The following is a 20,108-nucleotide window of genomic DNA, read 5'->3' as shown; positions in this document are numbered from 1 at the left end:
TGATAATAGCTGAATCTGGAGGACGGACAATATGCTAAATGAGATAAGCCAGGCACTGAAAGACAGAAACAGCATGTGCTCCCTTATACATAGAATGTAAAACAACTGTACTCATCAAAGCAGAGAGCAGGATGATGCTTAACAGAGGCTGAAAAGGGAAATGGGAGGGGATAGGAGGAAATGTTGTGAAAGTATAATGTTTCAGTTAAATAGGAGAAATAAATGGTAAGTATTTGAGGTGGCAGAGATGTTAATTAGTTTGGCTCAAAAATCTCACACTGTATGTGTGTGTGTATATATCATAGGATCGCTTAGTATTAATACCACACAGATACAATTATAATTTGTCAATATAAAATAAATAAATAAATAAATAAATAAATAGTACATCCTTTCTTTTTTTGAGATGGAGTCTCGCTGCTACCCAGGCTGGAGTGCAATGGCACAATCTTGGCTCACTGCATCCTCCACCTCCCCGGTTCAAGTAATTCTCCTGCCTCAGCCTCCCGAGTAGCTGAGATTACAAGCACCTGCTGCCACGCCCAGCTAATTTTTGTATTTTTAGTACAGATGGGGTTTTTACCATGTTGGCTAGACTAGTCTCCTGACCTCAAGTGATCCACCACCTCGGCCTCCCAAAGTGCTAGGATTACAGGTGTGAGCCACCATGCCCAGCCTAGATACTCTTAAGGGATCATTTCATAAGTTTCTATTTCAATAAATTGAAAGAACCAGTATAACATATAAAGGTAATTCCTAAAAGTTTCTCATTTTATTAATAGATAAAAAGCTCCTATTTTCCAGTGACAACACAGGCCAAAAAAAAAAAAAAAAAGACTATAAACACATTCACACCACTGATACCAACCATGAAACTAATCCTGACTTAGCTATATGGCTGTAAGACTAGTACTCTCTCCTTTGGTTTGAGAATCTCTTTCTGTGATAAAAAGTCAGTTATTAACCAATCACCTAGAAACGTGGAATTAAAACCAAACCCACAAATCCACTAAAATTTCTTTTTCTCTCTTATCTTGGTTAAGAAAATGTCTACATTATCATCTCTCAGCTCCTCTTTAACCCTGCCAGTCTGATACAGGCAGCAGAGATAACCCTTTCTGGAATTCTGCAACTTTGCCTGGCTCTGCTCCCACATACCAGACTCCAAGAGCATCACAAAGCTATCACTGCCATCACTGTCCACTGAAATCCGGTCTTCAGGGCCACTGCTATCCAATGAGACACCATCAAATGACTGTTGAGATACTGTCCTCTTCATGGAGAAAAATCGGAGTCGTGCAGCACCTCCACTCACTGGGGCTGCCACCCCCTCATCTGTCTTGGCCATGGGCTCCCTGTTTAAAAAAACAAAAACAAAAACCACAAATGTGGCTTTGGAGACATGTTTGTTCCCATCCACTTACAATACCCATCCCTTTCAGCTCAGACAACTGGATAAAGTTCCCAGTATTGGGAACATGCAACTTTGACATCACCTATTACTGGCTGTAAAGAGATCAAGTCATTTTTCAATCACTGGCCTTTCTGAATCTTTTTATTCCAACATTGCTAACTGCATAGACAGCGCTCTCATATCAACATTAAATGTCAAGGTTGCCGGGCGCGGTGGCTCAAGCCTGTAATCCCAGCACTTTGGGAGAGCCGAGACGGGCGGATCACGAGGTCAGGAGATCGAAACCATCCTTGCTAACCCGGTGAAACCCCGTCTCTACTAAAAAATACAAAAAAAAACTAGCCGGGCAAGGTGGCGGGCGCCTGTAGTCCCAGCTGCTCGGGAGGCTGAGGCAGGAGAATGGCATGAACCCGGGAGGCGGAGCTTGCAGTGAGCTGAGATCCGGCCACTGCACACCAGCCTGGGCGACAGAGCGAGACTCCGTCTCAAAAAAAAAAAAAAAAAGTCAAGGTTATTCAAGGTCATCCCAGACTCAGAAGAGATCAGCTACCTACTGCTCTGGTGCTGATGAATGGCACCTGAAGCCACCTGCATTCATTCCATAAGTATTTAGTTGCTTCTGTATGTAAGGCACCATACTAGGCACTAGGCAGGAGTGGGAGATGGATCAACTGATAAGTAAGACATTCCCAGTTCTAGACAACATCAAAGAGGAAAAAGGACAAGGAGAAGAGGATCACGAGTGGCTTCGTGGTAGGAGATAACATTTGAGGTGGTCCTTGAAGGATTGTGAAAGTGAGAAGAGGGTATCCTATAGACAAGAAATGGCATAAACAAAGGCATAGAGCCAGAAACAAAAAGAGAATGGTAAGAATAAAAGCTCTGCCCAGCTGAAGCATAGGTTTTGTCAGGGAGAGCAATGGAAGATAAAGTTAAAAAGGCATTAACACAGTGAAAAGCAACCTTTAAGGACCTTTTAATACCACGCTTCCACTTTACAGATGAAGAAACTGTCCCAAGTTCATAGTTAAAGGTAGAATTAAGAAAAACTCAGGCCGGGCACAGTGACTCACACCTATAATCCCAGCACTTTGGGAGGCCAAGGCAGGCAGATGGCTTGAATCCAGGAGTTCGAGACCAGCCTGGGCAACATGGCAAAACCCTGTCTCTACAAAAAATACAAAGATTAGCCAGGCATGGTGGTGCGCGCCTGTAGTCCCAGCTACTGGGGGCTGAGGTGAGAGGATCACCTGAGCCTGGGAGGTCAAGGCAGCAGTGAGCTGAGATCACACCACTGCACTCCAGTGTGGGTGACACAGTGAGACTCTGTCTCAAAAATAAAAGACTCAAGTGTCCTAACTTCACATTAAGTGATTTTTCACTTTACCACAAGAGTGGCAGCCAAATTATAGAAAACCTTGAATAAAAAATTATTTATTAAAATGCTTTGAAAACTATAAATTGCTATATGGATGTATCATAATAATTGATTATGCCACACTTAAGAAATTCAAACTAAATTCAGGGGGTATGAGGGAAAAGCATGAAGGTTTTGGAGTAGGGAAATAACAAGATTATACCTGTTTTAGGATGTTTGGCCTGACTTTTTCAAACAAGCTGGAGAGGAAAAGACTTTTAGCAAGTAATGGATGTCTCATAAAATAAAATAAAATAAAATAAAATAAAATACCACCAATATAGAAATCAACCATACTTTTTATACACTAAAAAGTCTTCATGTGGGAACAGACATGGAAAACTGATGTGAGATTCCCTAGAGCAGTGCTCTCAAAGTGTGGTCCTGGCAGGAGCATCAGAATCAATGGGGAACGTGTTAGAAATGCAAATTCTTGGGCCCAGTGAGGTGGCTCATTCCTGTAATCCCAGCACTTTGGGAGGCCAAGGCAGGCAGGTCACCTGAGGTCAAGAGATCGAGACCATCCTGGCAAACATAGTAAAACCCCATCTCTACTAACAATACAAAAATTAGCTGGGCGTGGTGGCACACGCCTGTAGTCCCAGCTACTCGGGAGACTGAGGCAGAAGAATTGTTTGAACCCAGGAGGCGGAGGTTGCAGTGAGCCAAGAATGCACCACTGCACTCCAGCCTGGGCAACAGAGTGAGACCCCGTATCAAAAAAAAGAGAAAAAAATGCATATTATCAGGCCCCATCTCATTCCATGAATGAGAAATAGGGCTCAGCAAACTATGTTTTTGTTTTTTTTTTTGAGACGGAGTCTCACTCTGTCACCCAGGCTGGAGTGCAGTGGCACGATCTCGGCTCACTGCAACCTCCACCTCCTGGGTTCAAGCAATTCTCCTGCCTCAGCCTCCAGAGTAGCTGGGACTACAGGCGCATGCCACCACACCCAGTTAATTTTTTGTATTTTTAGTACAGAAGGGGTTTCACCGTGTTAGCCAGGATGGTTTCCATCTCCTGACCTCATGATCCACCTGCCTTGGACTTCCAAAGTGCTGGGATTACAGGCATGAGCCACCGTGCCCAGCCACTATGCTTTAATAAACCATCCAGGGGATTCTGACAGAGAAACTATTAAAAAGCACAGACTGTTACAAACCTGAAAGTTTGGCAAATGCATCAACAACTTTAAAAATGTAGCATTTGACCCAATAATTTCACTTTTTGGTTTTTATTTTATTTATTTACTTATTTATTTGTTTTTGAGACGGAGTCTCGCTGTCGCCCAGGCTGGAATGCAGTGGTGCGATCTCGGCCCACTGCAAGCTCCGCCTCCCGGGTTCACACCATTCTCCTGCCTCAGCCTCCCGAGTAGCTGGACTACAGGCACCCACCACCACACCCAGCTAATTTTTTGTATTTTCAGTAGAGACGGGGTTCCACTGTGTTAACCAGGATGGTCTCGATCTCCTGGCCTCATGATCTGCCTGCGTTGGCCTCCCAAAGTGCTGGGATTACAAGCGTGAGCCACTGCACCCAGCCACTTTTTGGTTTTTATTCTAAAGAAAGATTTAGATATGTAAAATATTCACAAAGATTAATGTTCACAAAAATAAGGACATTTCATACAGCATTGGTTCTACCTGAGAAAAACGGGAAACAGATGAAATGACTCCCCAGATAGAGTATTAGATCAATAAATTATGATATATCAATTTACTAGGATATAATGGAGCAATTAAAAATCATGTATTCAGCCAGGGGAAGTGGCTTATGCTTATACCCCTAGCGCTTTGGGAAGCCCAGGTGGGAGAGTCGCTTGCACCCAAGAGTTCAAGACCAGCCTGTGCAACATGGTGAAACCACATCTCCAAAAATAAAAATAAAAATCATGTATTCATGTGCCTAATGAATGGGAAAATATCACAATAAAACATTGAGTGAATAAAGCAGCAGGTAACATTGTAGAAATAATCCTATTGTTGTAAAAACAGTATTTGTGGATATTATATGCATAACCATCCACAAGTATACACATGAATGCAGAAATACAAAGACTGGAAGAAAATACACTCAAATGTAAATAGTGGTTATCTGTGGATTGTTACAAGTGGTTTTTATATTTTCTTCTTTACTCTCTTATTTCCTGCATTGTCAACGCGATAAACACAAACCATTTTTATAATTAAAAAAATTAAAATTATAGCCCAGGCGTGGTGGCTCACACCTGTAATCCCAGCATTTTGGGAGGCTGAGGTGGGTGAATCGCTTGAGCCCAGGAGTTTGAGACTAGCCTGGGCAACATGGCAAAACTCCATCTCTACCAAAAATACAAAAATTAGCTGGGCATGGTGGCACATGCTTGTGGTCCCAGCTACTCAGGAGGCTGAGGCAGGAGGATCACTTGAACCTGGGAGATCGTGGCTGCAGTGAGCAGAGATCGCAACACTGGGCAACAGAATGAGACCTTTCTCAAAAAAAAAAAAAAATTAAAAATTAAAATTATGACAAAAGTGGTCAGAATATGGACAGCCTAGTCCTGTGGATTATTTACACCTATAGGATAAAAGGAAGAGAGCAGTCAAGGAAAAAGACTACTCCTTCAGAGAAGTGAGAGTAACTGGGTGGGGTTACAAATGCTCAGAATGAATGAACTGATCGGAGAAGGGGGACTGAGGAAAAGGCCACAGGCTTGAGCAGTTAGGAAGTTGCTGTTGATGTTTTAAAAGGGCTCATTTCACACAGCTTTCTTTTCTCTTTTTCACCTCTGCTCTTTTTCCATCTCCCTTACTTGTCTCCATTTAGAAAAGGCAGCACATTGGGTGATTAGGAGTGCAGGCTTTTAATCTGTGTCCCACCACTCACAAGTTGTGTGATCCTGAGCCTCAGTTTCCTCATCTGTGAGATGGGGAGTGATATTAATACTCACTTTATAGGGCTATTATAAAAATCCAGTGGACCAATATTATAAGTACTTAGGATTGTGTCTTGTCAGGTACAGAAGGCACTCAGTAAATGCTGATTAGTATTATTATACAATTCAACCCTTGAAGTTTTCCTCTCCTTCCTCCTTGCTGTCTGTCCTAGCAGGTACTAGCTCACCCATAGACATTACTTAGAGACCCACTTAAGATAATTCACTTAGACAAAAGCTCTAAATGCACTGGTTTTCATACCATGGTCTCTAAACCACAAAGTGTTCCAGGAAAGACTTCCCTTAGACTCAATTACCTTTCCTAAAACCACGAGGCACCCATGGGAAAATCCATACTTTTCCACTCTTCTCACTGTGCATTTCTGTGTTTTTCTGTTTACTCCCTACTCTATCTCCGGTGCTTAACACAGAGCCCAGCACATAGAAAGGGCTCAAAAGATATTTGTTGAATGAATGAAATTCTTCCTTCTCTATTACTGTGGCAGACACTGATAAGGTACTAGAAAAACAAGTCCAAAGCCGCAGCTTTTCCATTTACAAGATATAGGATATCTATGAGCTCATCTTCTCTAAAGCCTCAGTTTTCTCAGCTATAAATTGGGGATACAAATGTCTAAGGCCACCTTACCCAGCTGCTGTGGGGATCAAATCAAACAAAAAAATTACATGAAAGCCCACTGAAAATAATATACATATGCCAGTATTATTATTCTGATATAGCATATTTGTATCGATAATAGTGAAGCAAGTTGAGTACAGTGGCACGTGTCTATAATCCCAGCTACTCAGGAAGCCAAGGCAGGAGGATCGCGGCAGCCCAGCAGTTCAAGACCAGCCTGGCTAATACAGTAAGGCGCGTCTTGAGGGGAAAGAAAAGTGAGTCAGTGAAAAAGGAGATAATCTGATTCTAAGAAGCAATAAATATTGACTTGAAAACTGCCCATTAAATAGGCCATTCTATGCATTCTCCTGGACTGTATGGTACTTCCCAATCTAGAAATGCATACAGTAAGAGGCCTTAAATCCAATGATTAGAACTAGAAGAAGGAGATGGAATGACTGAAGGAGGCACAGAACCACTTACTTGGCTGGCGGGAGGGACAACATCTTGTGCATGGTGGAGGTCATTCGATCTCTGCCCAAACTGAAGGCATCCTTAGTCAGGGACACAGCTTCCTTGGTGAGGTCCATGGTGGCATGTAGAGCCTCCTTGGTGGCATCCTTGGTCATGTGAATAGCACTTGACAATTCTCCCTCAATGTTCTTCAAGGGGATGAGCTCACCCTGTCCATTCACAGCAGTCTCCCTGCCAGCCGGGGGCTTCAATGCAGCTGGTGAGCTGGAGGCTTGGGTTCTGCTCAGTTTTTTGGCCTGTAGGGACTCTACTGCCTCATGGCCCTTCCCTGCCAGCTGCTGGGCAAGTAGACCTGAGTCCTGCAGTTCTCCATTGCTATGTGGCCTCTCCTGGGATACATCCTGATTTTCAGTGATACTTTCCTCCAGGACCTTCTCAGGGCTTGCTGGGCCCTGGTCTGATGAGGCATCAGACTTCAGTTCCCGATCCTCTGAAGGAGATAGCTCTGAATCTACGAGGCTAGTGCTATCTGAGCCTGCAGAGTCAGCATCGACAGCACTGGGGGCAGGATGCATAAGCAGAGCCACCTCAGCACTGGGAAAGAGAACTCCAATGCAAGCTGTCTGGTCCTGCAGGGGAGACCCAGTCATTGACTCTGTATCCTTAGTCAGCTGCTCCTGAAGCCTCTGCAGCACCTCCTTCAGGCGAAGCAGAGCCAAGTACTGGTAGTGGTCAAGTCTCACGCGGACATGGGCCGGGGAATGTACAAGCATATGAACATCTGCTACATCCTCTAGCTCTGTCAGAGGCCCTTTGTTGTCCACACCACTACTGCCTTCTTTAAAAATTTCCATGACTTCTGTAAGTCCTGATAAGCTTTTCAAGTCATGCTCAGTCTTTGACCGCTGACGGGACATAGAGTCAGGGGCAAGAGCCTCAGACTGGACAGGACTTCCAAAGCTGGCTGATGGTTTCAGCCTCCCCTCTGAGGCCAAAAGGAGCTTCTGTGCCTGGGCTTGCTGCCAGCGGAGGGGTAGGCAGGCCCAAATAGACAGGGGGAAGGGGGCTACAAAATTCAAGGTATGGCCTTTGAAGTTTTCTGTTCCCTCAAAGTCCAAGGAGATCTGGGTAAAGTGGACAGACCAGAGATCCCGGGAAGCCTTAGGCCTCTGGGGAGGGAGGGTATTAGGCTGAGACAGGCAGGAATCCATCTGAAAGGCATGATGCAAAAAAAGCATGTGCAGAAGGCTAAAGCCACCTGGAACCTTAGGAAAGTGATCATAATTGGAATGAAAGAACTCAGCAGCAGCAAAACCCCGGAAGAGACTCTGGAGATCTGAACAACTACAATGTGGGGCATGACGTGTATTGGTGGCAATCATGCCTGATGCAGAGAAGACAAGGGCCTGGGGACGATGCAACTCTGCCCGCTCTCTCTTTTCCAGTGGAAAGCTCACCTTCACAGAGAAAATGAAACACAATTCAGAATGGTCATCTGAGTATCTCAGCATCCCGCTATTAATACACATGTAAAAGATCATTTGGGCTCTGAAACTATTTTCTTACTTCCACAAAATGGACACAGCAAAATCATGGATTATGTCCATTGGAAAAATGCAGCTGTGGCTACCAGCAGGGGATAAAAGTCATACTCTCCCCTCACCTTCAACCAGAATGCATCTAGTCGGATGTCCAAATGTTCATCTTTCTGACTTGAATCTTCCAGCTTGTAGATAGCTTTGAACTGCTCCAAGCTGCGGTATAAATCCAGGCAAAAGAGGTTTCCCCAGAGCAAACTGACAGGATCCATAGTAAATGTCAGACCATTTAACTGAATGTAAAGATTAGGACAAGGGACTGGAAAGCAGAGGAAAAAACAGAAACATAACTGTAAACAATTCTGTAAAAAGCAATAGCGAGGCTCTTACCACCTAATATTAACTATATTATGAACAGAGCAAAGGTACACATTTATACAGGGCACAGTGTTTAACAAAAGTGTGCTAAATTTACTCAAACACTGAAAACTCCTAAAAACAAATAAAAATGTAAGTAGTGGCCTGAAGGCTAACAAATGGGAAAAGCAGGAGCTAGACAGAAGAAATAGCCAGCCTAGATGATTACCTGGAAGCTCCTGATTATCTGGGAAGTAATACTCCGTGAACTCAATATGAATGGCAGAGACCTGGGTGGGGAGGTTGTGAAGTTTCCGACTGCAGGAAAGGAGGGTAGATGGCTTTTTACTTGGCTGTCCAGCGGTGGAAACCTAAACAATCACAACTTACTGTTAGTATCAACAATCAAACTTAGAGCAGACCTTCATTTCCATTTAGGAAGCATAAAGCCTCTACCGTCCCTCCAAAATCTGTCACGGGGAACACAGTGCATTTCACACATATTCCAGGCCTTCTCACACCTGCCTCACACTCTACACGAGTTAGTTTTTTCAGCGGGAGGTTCAAAGCAAAGCATTCACAGTAAAACTGGGGGAATTCCCAAGTCCTGATCTCACCGGCCCTGCTCAGAAAGAAACAGACCAAACTATTAATCTTCCCAGAAGTGAGGTAAATAGTCCCCAAATTCCAAAACTTTGTTCATACTGTTCCAGTTGCCTTCCATGTAAACTGCTCCACCTCTTTCTAACCATGTCCTCACCTGGTGGATGTCCAGGTCATCCACCCGTACCACCAGGCAGCTAGAGCGTAAGCGGTTCCATGCTGGAGGCCGAAAGGCAGCCTGTCTGCCCTGAGAGGGGCTTCTCTCAAGAGGGTGCTTTCGAGGACTGGAAAGAGAATCTAAATAAAAATAAGGTGGGAAAAAGAATCAGATACATTCAACTCTCATTATTAACAGAATTAGGAAAGTAAAAATCCTAAGATCATTAACGCTATATGTAGGAAAGAGAGCTTAACACTGTCTAGCTCCTAGATGAACTCAAAAATATTATTCTTAAGACCAAGACAACAGTCTACTGAATAGAGATGATGACATCAACACTGCGGCTATCCCTGGGGTCAAAGAGGTCTCTGTAAAGAAAAAAGTCACTGATGTCTCTTCATTAGATACAGTTGGGATAATTAGCTAGTTCTTGCTTTATCTTCACTGTTATTCAAAGATAAATGGCAAGAAGCTAAGTAACTGGAGTCTTCAGTTCCTCACAACCCACCTGCTCTTCTCCGAAAGGGAGAGTCTACTCCCAGGTGCCAGGGTGGTTTCAGACCTGTCTCTTCATGCCACTTCTCCATTTTGCTCTGAAATTCCATCACCAGCTTCTGGGCCCACTGGCCTCGGGTCTCCATGGCCTCACAGTGGCGTACCCAATGTTTGCAGCTATCACCTGTGCAAAGAAGAAGTGAAAAGATTTTAGCCCAAGATCTTGATGAATGTTCCAATTTTTCCTTTCCATCAGGATAGTCATAGTTCAGAATCTGATTCCTCACCCACAGTCCAGAAATCTCTGGGATAAGGAAAAATTATTCAATGATAGGTTGCACATTCTTCTGGATTCCATATGTGATTTTTCCCAAAGGCTCCCTAAAGGCAAGCTGTTGACTGCTGCCATATTTGACTATGGACTACTGGAGAGGTTCTAACACTAGTGGAAGCGAGGGGCTGAGAGTAGAATCAAAAGCAGTATCTCAGGCCCTAGATATCTCCCCTACTCACTTTCTCTCATTACTGATAAAGAATCATCAACAGTGGAAGCTGCAAGTTTCCACATGTCCTCTTAAAGAGGGGTATCTCCAACACCCCTCTGAGCATGCACTGTAATCTCTGGCAACCTCCTGTTAAGCAGTCAGGGATGAATCCAGGAATCTGCCCTCAATATTTTGGGCTATGCTAGAATTGGCCCCATTCAGAGTTTTCCTAACCTGCCCAGTGGAAAGGGTAATAGTCAAACGCCATCTTGCGGAAGGTAAGCTGCATGGCACCACCCATGAGTCTGTTTGCAGAGACACCTATAAAATAAAAATACAGGTGAATGGCAGTGGAAGGAAAAAGAGGCCAAAACACCAACTAAAGCATGCAGAAGTCCTCTTAAGGACCGGCTTCAAAGCCTGGCTGATAACACGGTACGGCCAAGAGGCCACGATGCGAGGTGATTTGCAAGGCTGAGGCCCTCTTTTGAGTTACAACAGCCAATGGACATGCTCTAAAAGATCCAAAAGAAAGTATATTCCATTGTATCTGTAAATGGTTGCCAGACTTCCAGAATGGCAAAAGAAACCACCAAACTCAGGATTCAGAAATTGCAGTCCTAGATTTCCCAGACACACTCTACAGCCTTGACTGTTTCTCCAATCCCAGTTTTATTTTCCCTCAATACAACACACGAAGAGGCAGAAGCCAAATTCCCCCAAAACATAACCTACATTATTTCCTTTCATATCCTGGCCTCAGAGCTAAAGCTGTTATATTAGACAATGATTATATACTATACATACAAAGTACCACGGAATGCTAAAAACACTACACAAACAGGGACATTATAAAATAAACACATAGAATATTATAGGTAAACTGAAATTTTTAGCAATAAGCCAAACATTACACTATGTTTACCATGAATTTACATTTAATTCTTTTTTTTTTTTTTTTTTTTTTTTTTTTTGAGCCGGAGTCTCACTCTGTCGCCCAGGCTGGAGTGCAGTGGCCGGATCTCAGCTCACTGCAAGCTCTGCCTCCCGGGTTTACGCCATTCTCCTGCCTCAGCCTCCCGAGTAGCTGGGACAACAGACGCCCGCCACCTCGCCCGGCTAGTTTTTTGTATTTTTTAGTAGAGACGGAGTTTCACTGTGTTAGCCAGGATGGTCTCGATCTCCTGACCTCGTGATCCGCCCGTCTCGGCCTCCCAAAGTGCTGGGATTACAGGCTTGAGCCACCGCGCCCGGCCAACATTTAATTCTTACTAAATGAATGAATTTTCCATGTTTCTATCATCTCTCTCCAATTAGACTAAAGAACTGTAAGGCTGGGCGCGGTGGCTCAATCCTGTAATCCCAGCACTTTGGGAGGCCGAGATGGGCGGATCACGAGGTCAGGAGATCGAGACCATCCTGGCTAACATAGTGAAACCCCATCTCTACTAAAAAAAAATACAAAAAACTAGCCGGCCGAGGTGGCAGGTGCCTGTAGTCCCAGCTACTCAGGAAGCTGAGGCAGGAGAATGGCGTAAACCCCGGAGAGCTGAGATCTGGCCACTGCACTCCAGCCTGGGCGACAGAGCGAGACTCCGTCTCAAAAAAAAAAAAAAAAAAAAAAACTGTAAAAGTAGAAACGATGTATTCCACATGTGTGTATTGTCTGGGTCACCCTATTCAACTTCCAGCCTGTCTCCTACTAGTATATCTAGCATAGAGCCTTGTAAGTAGTAGATGCTCAAAAATATAAGAGAAAACACCACAGAAATGAGTGAAGGGAAATACCATGGAATTCTCTAGGTGTAAGCTTGCATACCTTCAACCAGTAAGGTCATTTCCATCCAATCGACATTTTGCCATCCCAAATTCTCCTAACAAGAGAGACCCCTATACAGTGTTTCTGTTTCTCAACTCTTCATAATCACCCCAAGTTGGCTTTTAAGATATTTTTTTCCTAATTGCCCTCTCTCCATGAAATGTTAATACCACAAATATATGTTAATGTACTATATGTGTATATATATATATGCTTTAACATTTTAAAAAGAATATGTATAAAGCATGCTCTTTTTATTCATTACTGGGTTACAAAATGCGAAATAATTTTTAAGTTAAAAGTTAAATTAACATTTTAAAAAGATTTTTTTTTTTTTTTTTTTTTTTTTTTGAGACGGAGTCTCGCTCTGTCGCCCAGGCTGGAGTGCAGTGGCCGGATCTCTGCTCACTGCAAGCTCCGCCTCCCGGGTTCACGCCATTCTCCTGCCTCAGCCTCCCGAGTAGCTGGGACTACAGGCGCCCGCCACCTCGCCCGGCTAGTTTTTTGTATTTTTTTAGTAGAGACGGGGTTTCACCGGGTTAGCCAGGATGGTCTCGATCTCCTGACCTCGTGATCCGCCCGTCTCGGCCTCCCAAAGTGCTGGGATTACAGGCTTGAGCCACCGCGCCCGGCCTTAAAAAGATATTAATATTTAACTTCACAACTGTATTTGCTAAGTTTTAGTTTTATGTATATATTATAATGTCTCAAGTTAAACATGCAAAAGATCAACTTATATAAATATATAATAGCAATATAATCAAAATTTTAAATATTCTAATTTTTTTCAGCAAATGAAAAACAATTAAAAATTTTTATTTTTTTTTCTTTTTTTTTGAGACAGAGTCTCACTCTGTTGCCCAGGCTGGAGTGCAGTGGCACTATCTCGGCTCACTGCAACCTCTGCTTCCTGGGTTCAAGCAATTCTCTTGCCTCAGCCTCCTGAGTAGCTGGGATTATAGGCATGCACCACCATGCCCTGCTAATTTTTCTATTTTTAGTAGAGACGGGGTTTCACCATGTTGGTCAGGCTGCTCTCCAACTCCTGACCTTGTGATCCACCTGTCTCGGCCTCCCAAAGTGTGGGGATTACAAGCATAACCCACCACACCCAGCTGAAAATTTTAATCTCTTAAAATTATTTTTAGTGAACATAACCTTTAACTTTTGCTTGATATAAGAAAATACCTGGCCAGGCACTGTGGCTCATGCCTACAATCCCAGCACTTTGGGAGGCCGAGGCGGGTGCATCACTTGAGGTCAGGAGTTCGAGACTCAGCCTGGCCAACATGGTGAAAGCTCATCTCTACTAAAAATACAAAAATTAGCAGGACTTGTTGGCACATGCCTGTAATCCCTGCTACTCAGGAGGCTGAGGTAGGAGAATCACTTGAACCTGGGAGGCAGAGGATGCAGTGAGCTGAGTGAGATGGCATCACTGTACTCCAGCCTAGGTGACAGAGCAAGACTGTCAAAAAAACAAAAAAAAAAAGAAAGAAAAGAAAAGAACTTTTAGAGGAGGAGGTAGAGCAAGACGGCCAAACATATCCCCTCCAGTGATTATCCAGCAAGAACATCAAATTGAACAACTATCCAGGCTGGGCATGGTGGCTCATTCCTGTAATCTCAGCATTTTGGAAGGCTGAGGTAGGCCTGGAAAACAGGGCAAAACCGCTCCCCCTGCCACACAAAAAAAAAAATTTTAAAAATAGCTGAGTATGGTGGGGCATGCCTGTAGTCCCAGTCGGGAGTCCTAGCCTCAGTCAGAAGGCTGAGGCAGGAGGATCCCCTGAGCCTGAGAGTTTACTGCAGTGAGCTGTGATTGCACAACTGCACTCTAGCCTGCTTGGCAATGGAGCAAGACCCCGTCGCAAAAAACAAACGAAAAATAACTATCCACACAGGAAATCATCTTCATAAGAACCAAAAATCAGATGAGTGATCACAGTACCCAGTTTTAACATCATATTACAGAAAGATGCACCAAAGAAGGTAGAAAAGACAGTCTTGAATTGCCGACACCACTCTACCCCCAGTCTCCTGGCAGTGGCCTCATGGCACAGGCAGCATCCGTGTGCTTCGGGGAGAGACCTCATAGTAATTATGGGACTTTGCATTGGAACTCAGTGCTGTCACAGCAGAAAGCCAACACAGGGCAGAATTCTGCCAGTGCTCACAGAGCATTTAGACCAGCCCTAGTCAGAGAGGAATCATCCATCCCCAAGGTTATTAGAGGTTATTACCTGAGTTCTGGCTAGCCCTACCACTGCATGCTAAAGTGCTCTAGGATCCTTAAGAAATTTGAAAAGCCACAAGGATTGTTAATTCCTGAGCAATTATTGGTGCTATGCTGGGATCAGAGCCAGTGGACTTGGGGTGCAAGTGACCTTGCGAAACATCAGCTGGGATAGCCAAAGGAATGCTTGCATCACCCCTCCCCCAACCCCATGCAGCACAGTTTGCAGCTCTGGGAGAGACTGCTTCCTGCACTTGAGGAGAGGACAGGAGAGGGGTGGATACAGAGGACTTTGTCTTGCGATTTGGATACCAGCTCAACCATTATAGAACAGGGCCCCAGGCAGAGTCCTGAGGCCCCCATTCGAGGCCTCTAGCTCCCAAATGACATTTCTAGATACAACAGATCCTGGGTCCGAATGGAACCCACTGCCTTGAAGGGAAGGACCCAGTCCTGGAGGGATTCATCACCTGCTGACTAAAAGGCCCTTGGGCCTTGAATAAACATGAGCAGCACCTAGACAGTATTCGCCATGGGCCTTGGTTGAGACCCAGGGCTGTGCTGGCTTCAGGTGTGATCTGGTGCACTCTTACTTGTGGTGGCCACAAGGAGAGACGACTCCTGCTTGAGGAAAGAAGAGAGAAGAGAAAAGGGGACTTTGTCTTGCAGCTGGGTACCAGCTCAGCCATAGTGGGGTAGTGTACCAAGTAGGCTCCTAGGGTCCCTGATTCCAGGCCTTAGCTCCTAGATGACATCTCTGGACCTGCCCTGGGCCAGAGTGGGGCCCACTGCCCTGAAAGGAGAGACCTAGACCTGAGAGCATTCACCACAAGCTGACTGAAGAGCTCTTGGGTCTTGAGTAACATTCAAAGGAGCTTCAATATGTCTGGCAGCAGACTTCTTAGTCTGCTAGGAGAGAGAGGCATGACATATTTAAAGTGATGAAGGAAAAAAACTTTTTTTTTTTTTTGAGACTCAGTTTTGCTCTTGTTGCCCAGGCTGGAGTACAGTGGCACGATCTCGACTCACCACAACCTCCGCCTCCCAGGTTCAAGCGATTCTCCTGCCTCAGCCTCCCGAGTAGCTGGGATTACAGGAATGTACCACCATGCCCAGCTAATTTTTTTTTTTTTTTTAGTAGAGACAGGGTTTCTCCATGTTGGTCAGGCTTGTCTCGAATTCCTAACCTCAGTGATCTGCCTGCCTCAGCCTCCCAAAGTGCTGGGATTATAGGCATGAGCCACTGCGCCAGACCAGGAAAAAATTTTTATCCTAGAATAGTATATCCGTGAAAATATGCTTCAGACATGAAGGAGAAATACTTTCCCAAACAGAAAAGGCTGAGGGATTTCATCAACACCAGATGTGTCCTACAAGAAATGCAAAAGGGAGTTCTTCAATCTGAAAGAAAAGGACGTTAACGAGCAATAAGAAATCATCTGATGGTATAAAACTCACTGAAAATAATAATTACAGAGACAAATACAGAATATTATAACCCTCTGATTATGCTGTATGAACTACTCATATCTTGAATAGAAAGACTAAAAGATGAACCTATCAAAAATAACTACAGCAACTTTTCAAGACACAGACAGTATAATAAAATACAAAGAAAAACAACAAAAAGTTAAAAACCAGGGAGATGAAGTTAGAGTTTTTGTTAATTTCCTCTTTGCTTGTTTGTTAGTTGGTTTGTTTTTGTAATCAGTGCTAAGTTGTCATCAGTTTAAAATAATGGGGTATAAGATGTTATTTGTAAGCCTCGCGGTAATTTCAAATAAAAAACAAACTGGCTGGGTGCAGTGGCTCACGCCTATAAATAGCCAGTTGTGGTGGTGCATGCCTGTAGTCCTTTGGAAGGCCAAGACAGGTGCATCACTTGAGGCCACAGGTTTGAGACCAGCCTGGCCAACATGGCGAAACCCCGTCTCTACTGGAAATACAAAACTTAGCTGGGTGCAGTGGTGCATGCCTGTAATCCCAGCTACTCAGGAGGCTCAGGCACAAGAATTGCTTGAACCCAGGAGGCAGAGGTTGCAGTGAGCTGAGATCATGCCACTGCACTCCAGCCTGGGTGACAGAGCAAGACTTTGTCTCCAAAACCAAAAAGAAAAAGAAGAAAAAATCTACAACAGATGCACAAAAAAAAGCAAGAAATTAAAATGTAGCACTAGAGGAAATCGCCTTCACAGAAAGGAAGACAGGAAGGAAAGTCAGAAGGAAAAGAAGACCAGAAAACAAATTAAATGACAGGAACAAGTCCTTACTTATCAATAATAACATTGAATGTAAATAGACTAAACACTCCAATCAAAAGACATAGAATGGTTGAATAGATTAAAAAACAAAACCCAATGATCTGTTCCCTATAAGAAACACAATTCACCTACAAAGACACAAATGGACTGAAAAATAAAGGGATGGAAAAAGGTATTCCATGCAAATTAAAACTAAAAAAAGAGAAAGAAATAGTTACATATATATATACACACACACACACATCTATATACACATATATATACACACATATACACACATATATCTATATACATATATATACACATACACACACACACATATATATATATATATTTTTGAGACCGAGTCTCACTCTGTCACCCAGGCTGGAGTGCAATGGCACGATCTTGGCTCATTGCAACCTCCACCTCCTGGGTTCGAGCGATTCTCCTGCCTCAGCCTCCCAAGTAGCTGGGATTACAGGCACCTGCCACCACGCCAAGCTAATTTTTGTAGTTTTAGTAGAAACAGGATTTTGCCGTGTTAGCCAGGCTGGTCTTGAACTCCTGACCTCAAGTAATCTGTCCCCCGTCGGCCTCCCAAAGTGTTGGGATTGCAGCCATGAGTCACCGCATCCAGCCCTGAATTTTTTTTTTTTTTTTTTTTTTTTTTTTTTTTTGAGACAGGGTCTTGCTCTGTTGCCTGGGCTGGAATGCACTGGTGCAATCATGGCTCACTGCAGCCTTTACCTCCCGGGCTCAAGCCTATAATCCTAGCATTTTGGGAGGCCAAGGCAGGCAGATCCCTTGAGTCCAGGAGTTCGAGACAGGCCTGGGCAACACGGCAAAATCTCATCTCCACAGAAAAAAAAAAAAAAATTAGCCTGGCGTGGTAGTACATGTCTGTAGTCTCAGCTAGTTAGGAGGCTGAGGTTGGAGGATCATCTGAGCCCAGGAGGCAGAGGATGCAGTGAGCCGAAATTGCACCACTGTATCCAGCCTGGGTGACAGAGTAAGGCTCTCTCGAAAAAATTTAAAAAAAGAAGAAGAAAGGAAAAAAAGAAAAGTAGAAAAATTTCAAGTACATAACCTCTTGATACATCTTAAAGAACTAGAAAAGCAAGGACAAACCAAATCCAAAATTAATAGAAGAAAATTAATAATAATAAATAAAAAAGATCAAGCAGAAATAAATGAAACAAAAACAATAGAAAAGATCAATAAAATAAAAAGTTTTTTTGAAAAGATAAACAAAATTGACAAACTCTTCCCCAGACTAAGAAAAAAGAGAGAGAGAAGACCCAAATAAATAAAATGAGAGATGAAAAAGGAGACACTACAACCAATACTGCAGAAATTCAAAAAATCAGTAAAGACTACCATGAGCAATAAATTGGAAAACCTAGACGAAAAGGATAAATGCTTAGCTATATACAGCCTACCAAGATCAAACCATGAAGAAATCCAAAACCCGAATAGACAACAGCAAGTAATGAGATCAAAGGTATAATAAAAAGTCTCCCAGCAAAGAAAAGCCCAAGACCCGATAGCTTCACTGCTGAATTTTACCAAACATTTAAAGAAGAACTAATACCTATCCTATTCAAACTATTCCAAAAAAACAGAGGAGGAAGGAATACTTCCAGAATCATTCTGTGAAGCCAGTATGCCCCGATAACAAAATCAGAAAAAGACACATCAAAAAGAAAACTTCCTACATCAAAGTGTTCTTGGGGAAAAAAAAAAAAAAGAAAAAGAAAAGAGAAAACTACAGGCTAATCTTCTGATGAACACTGATGCAAAAATCCTCAAAAAAATACTAGCAAATGGAATTCAACCACACATTAAAAAGACCATTCATCCTGACCAACTGGGATTTATCCCAGGGATTCAAGGATGATCCAAATATGCAAAACAATCTTTAAGATACAACATATCACAGAATGAAGAACAAAAATATATGATCATTTTACCTGATACTGAAAAAGCACTTGATAAAATTCAACATCCCTCATGAGAGAAACCTTCCAAAAACTGTGTATGGAAGGAACATAACTCAACATAATAAAACACATATACAACAGACTTGTACCTATTATCATACGCAATGGGGGAAAACTGAAAGCCTTTATCTAAGATTTGGAACAAGATAAGGCGGCCCACTTTCACCACTGTTATTCGACATAGTATTGGAAGTCCTAGCTACAGCAACCAGACAACAGTAAGAATAGAGTATCCAAATTGGAAAGGAAGAAGTCAAATTATCCTTGTTTGCAGATGATATGATCTCTTGTATTTGAAAAAATCTAAAGACTCCACCAAAAAACTATCAGAACCAATAAACAAATTCAGTAAAGTTGCAGAATATAAAATCAATACACAAAAATCAGTAGCATTTCAATATGCCAACAGCAAACAATCTTAAAAAGAAATCAAGAGAGTAACCCCATTTATAATTCCTAAGTTTATAGGAATAAACTTAACCAAAGAAGTGAAAGATCTCTATAACAAAACTATTAAAACACTGATGCAAGAAACTGAAGAGGGCTAGGCTCATGCCTGTAATCCCAGCACTTTGGGAGGCCAAGGCAGGTGGATCACTTGAGGTCAGGAGTCCGAGACCAGCCTGGCCAACATGGTGAAACCCCATCTCTACTAAAACTACAAAAATTAGCCAGGCGTGTTGGTAGGTGCCTGTAATCTCAGCTACTCCAGAGGCTGAGGCAGGAGAATCGCTTGAACCCGGGAAGTGGAGGATGTAGTGAGCTGAGATTGCACCACTGCACTCCAGCCTGGGTGACAGAGCAAGGCTCTGTCTCAAAAAAGTGGAAGCGAGGAAAGCAGGGAAGGGGAGGGTAGGGGAGGGAAGGGGGAGTGAGGGAAGGAAGGAAGAAAAGAAAAAAAAGGCCGGGCGCGGTGGCTCAACCCTGTAATCCCAGCACTTTGGGAGGCCGAGATGGGCGGATCATGAGGTCAAGAGATCGAGACCATCTTGGCTAACACGGTGAAACCCCGTCTCTACTAAAAAATACAAAAAACTAGCCGGGTGAGGTGGTGGGCGCCTGTAGTCCCAGCTACTCGGGAGGCTGAGGCAGGAGAATGGCGTAAACCCGGGAGGCGGAGCTTGCAGTGAGCTGAGATCCGGCCACTGCACTCCAGTCTGGGTGACAGAGCGAGACTCCGTCTCAAAAAAAAAAAAAGCAAAAAGAAAAGAAAAGGAAAAAAAACTGGACACAAAAAAATGGAAAGATATTCCATGTTCATGGATTAGAGAATCAACATTGTCTATACCACCCCAGCAACCTACAGCTTCAGTGCAATCCCTATCAA

At 43.4% G+C, this 20,108-nt stretch overlaps 1 protein-coding gene across 1 annotated transcript in view; it reads right to left on the bottom strand.

Annotated features, from left to right (window-relative positions):
* The window catches only part of BLTP3A (bridge-like lipid transfer protein family member 3A), an 82,572-nt gene that overhangs the window by 12,467 nt on the left and 49,997 nt on the right, over nucleotides 1-20,108 (bottom strand). The window contains exons 9-15 of the mRNA XM_007972852.3: nucleotides 10,718-10,804; nucleotides 10,012-10,182; nucleotides 9,501-9,640; nucleotides 8,970-9,111; nucleotides 8,509-8,702; nucleotides 6,855-8,302; nucleotides 1,159-1,355 (exon numbers count right to left, since the gene is read on the bottom strand). Coding sequence (XP_007971043.1) covers nucleotides 1,159-1,355; nucleotides 6,855-8,302; nucleotides 8,509-8,702; nucleotides 8,970-9,111; nucleotides 9,501-9,640; nucleotides 10,012-10,182; nucleotides 10,718-10,804 — 2,379 coding nt within the window. The remainder of the gene's footprint in view (nucleotides 1-1,158; nucleotides 1,356-6,854; nucleotides 8,303-8,508; nucleotides 8,703-8,969; nucleotides 9,112-9,500; nucleotides 9,641-10,011; nucleotides 10,183-10,717; nucleotides 10,805-20,108) is intronic.

Source organism: Chlorocebus sabaeus, chromosome 17, assembly GCF_047675955.1.
Source record: "Chlorocebus sabaeus isolate Y175 chromosome 17, mChlSab1.0.hap1, whole genome shotgun sequence".
Taxonomy (NCBI): Eukaryota; Metazoa; Chordata; class Mammalia; order Primates; family Cercopithecidae; genus Chlorocebus; species Chlorocebus sabaeus.
The sequence above is the reverse complement of the archived record's forward strand: the minus strand, read 5'-3'. Positions and strand labels throughout refer to the sequence as shown.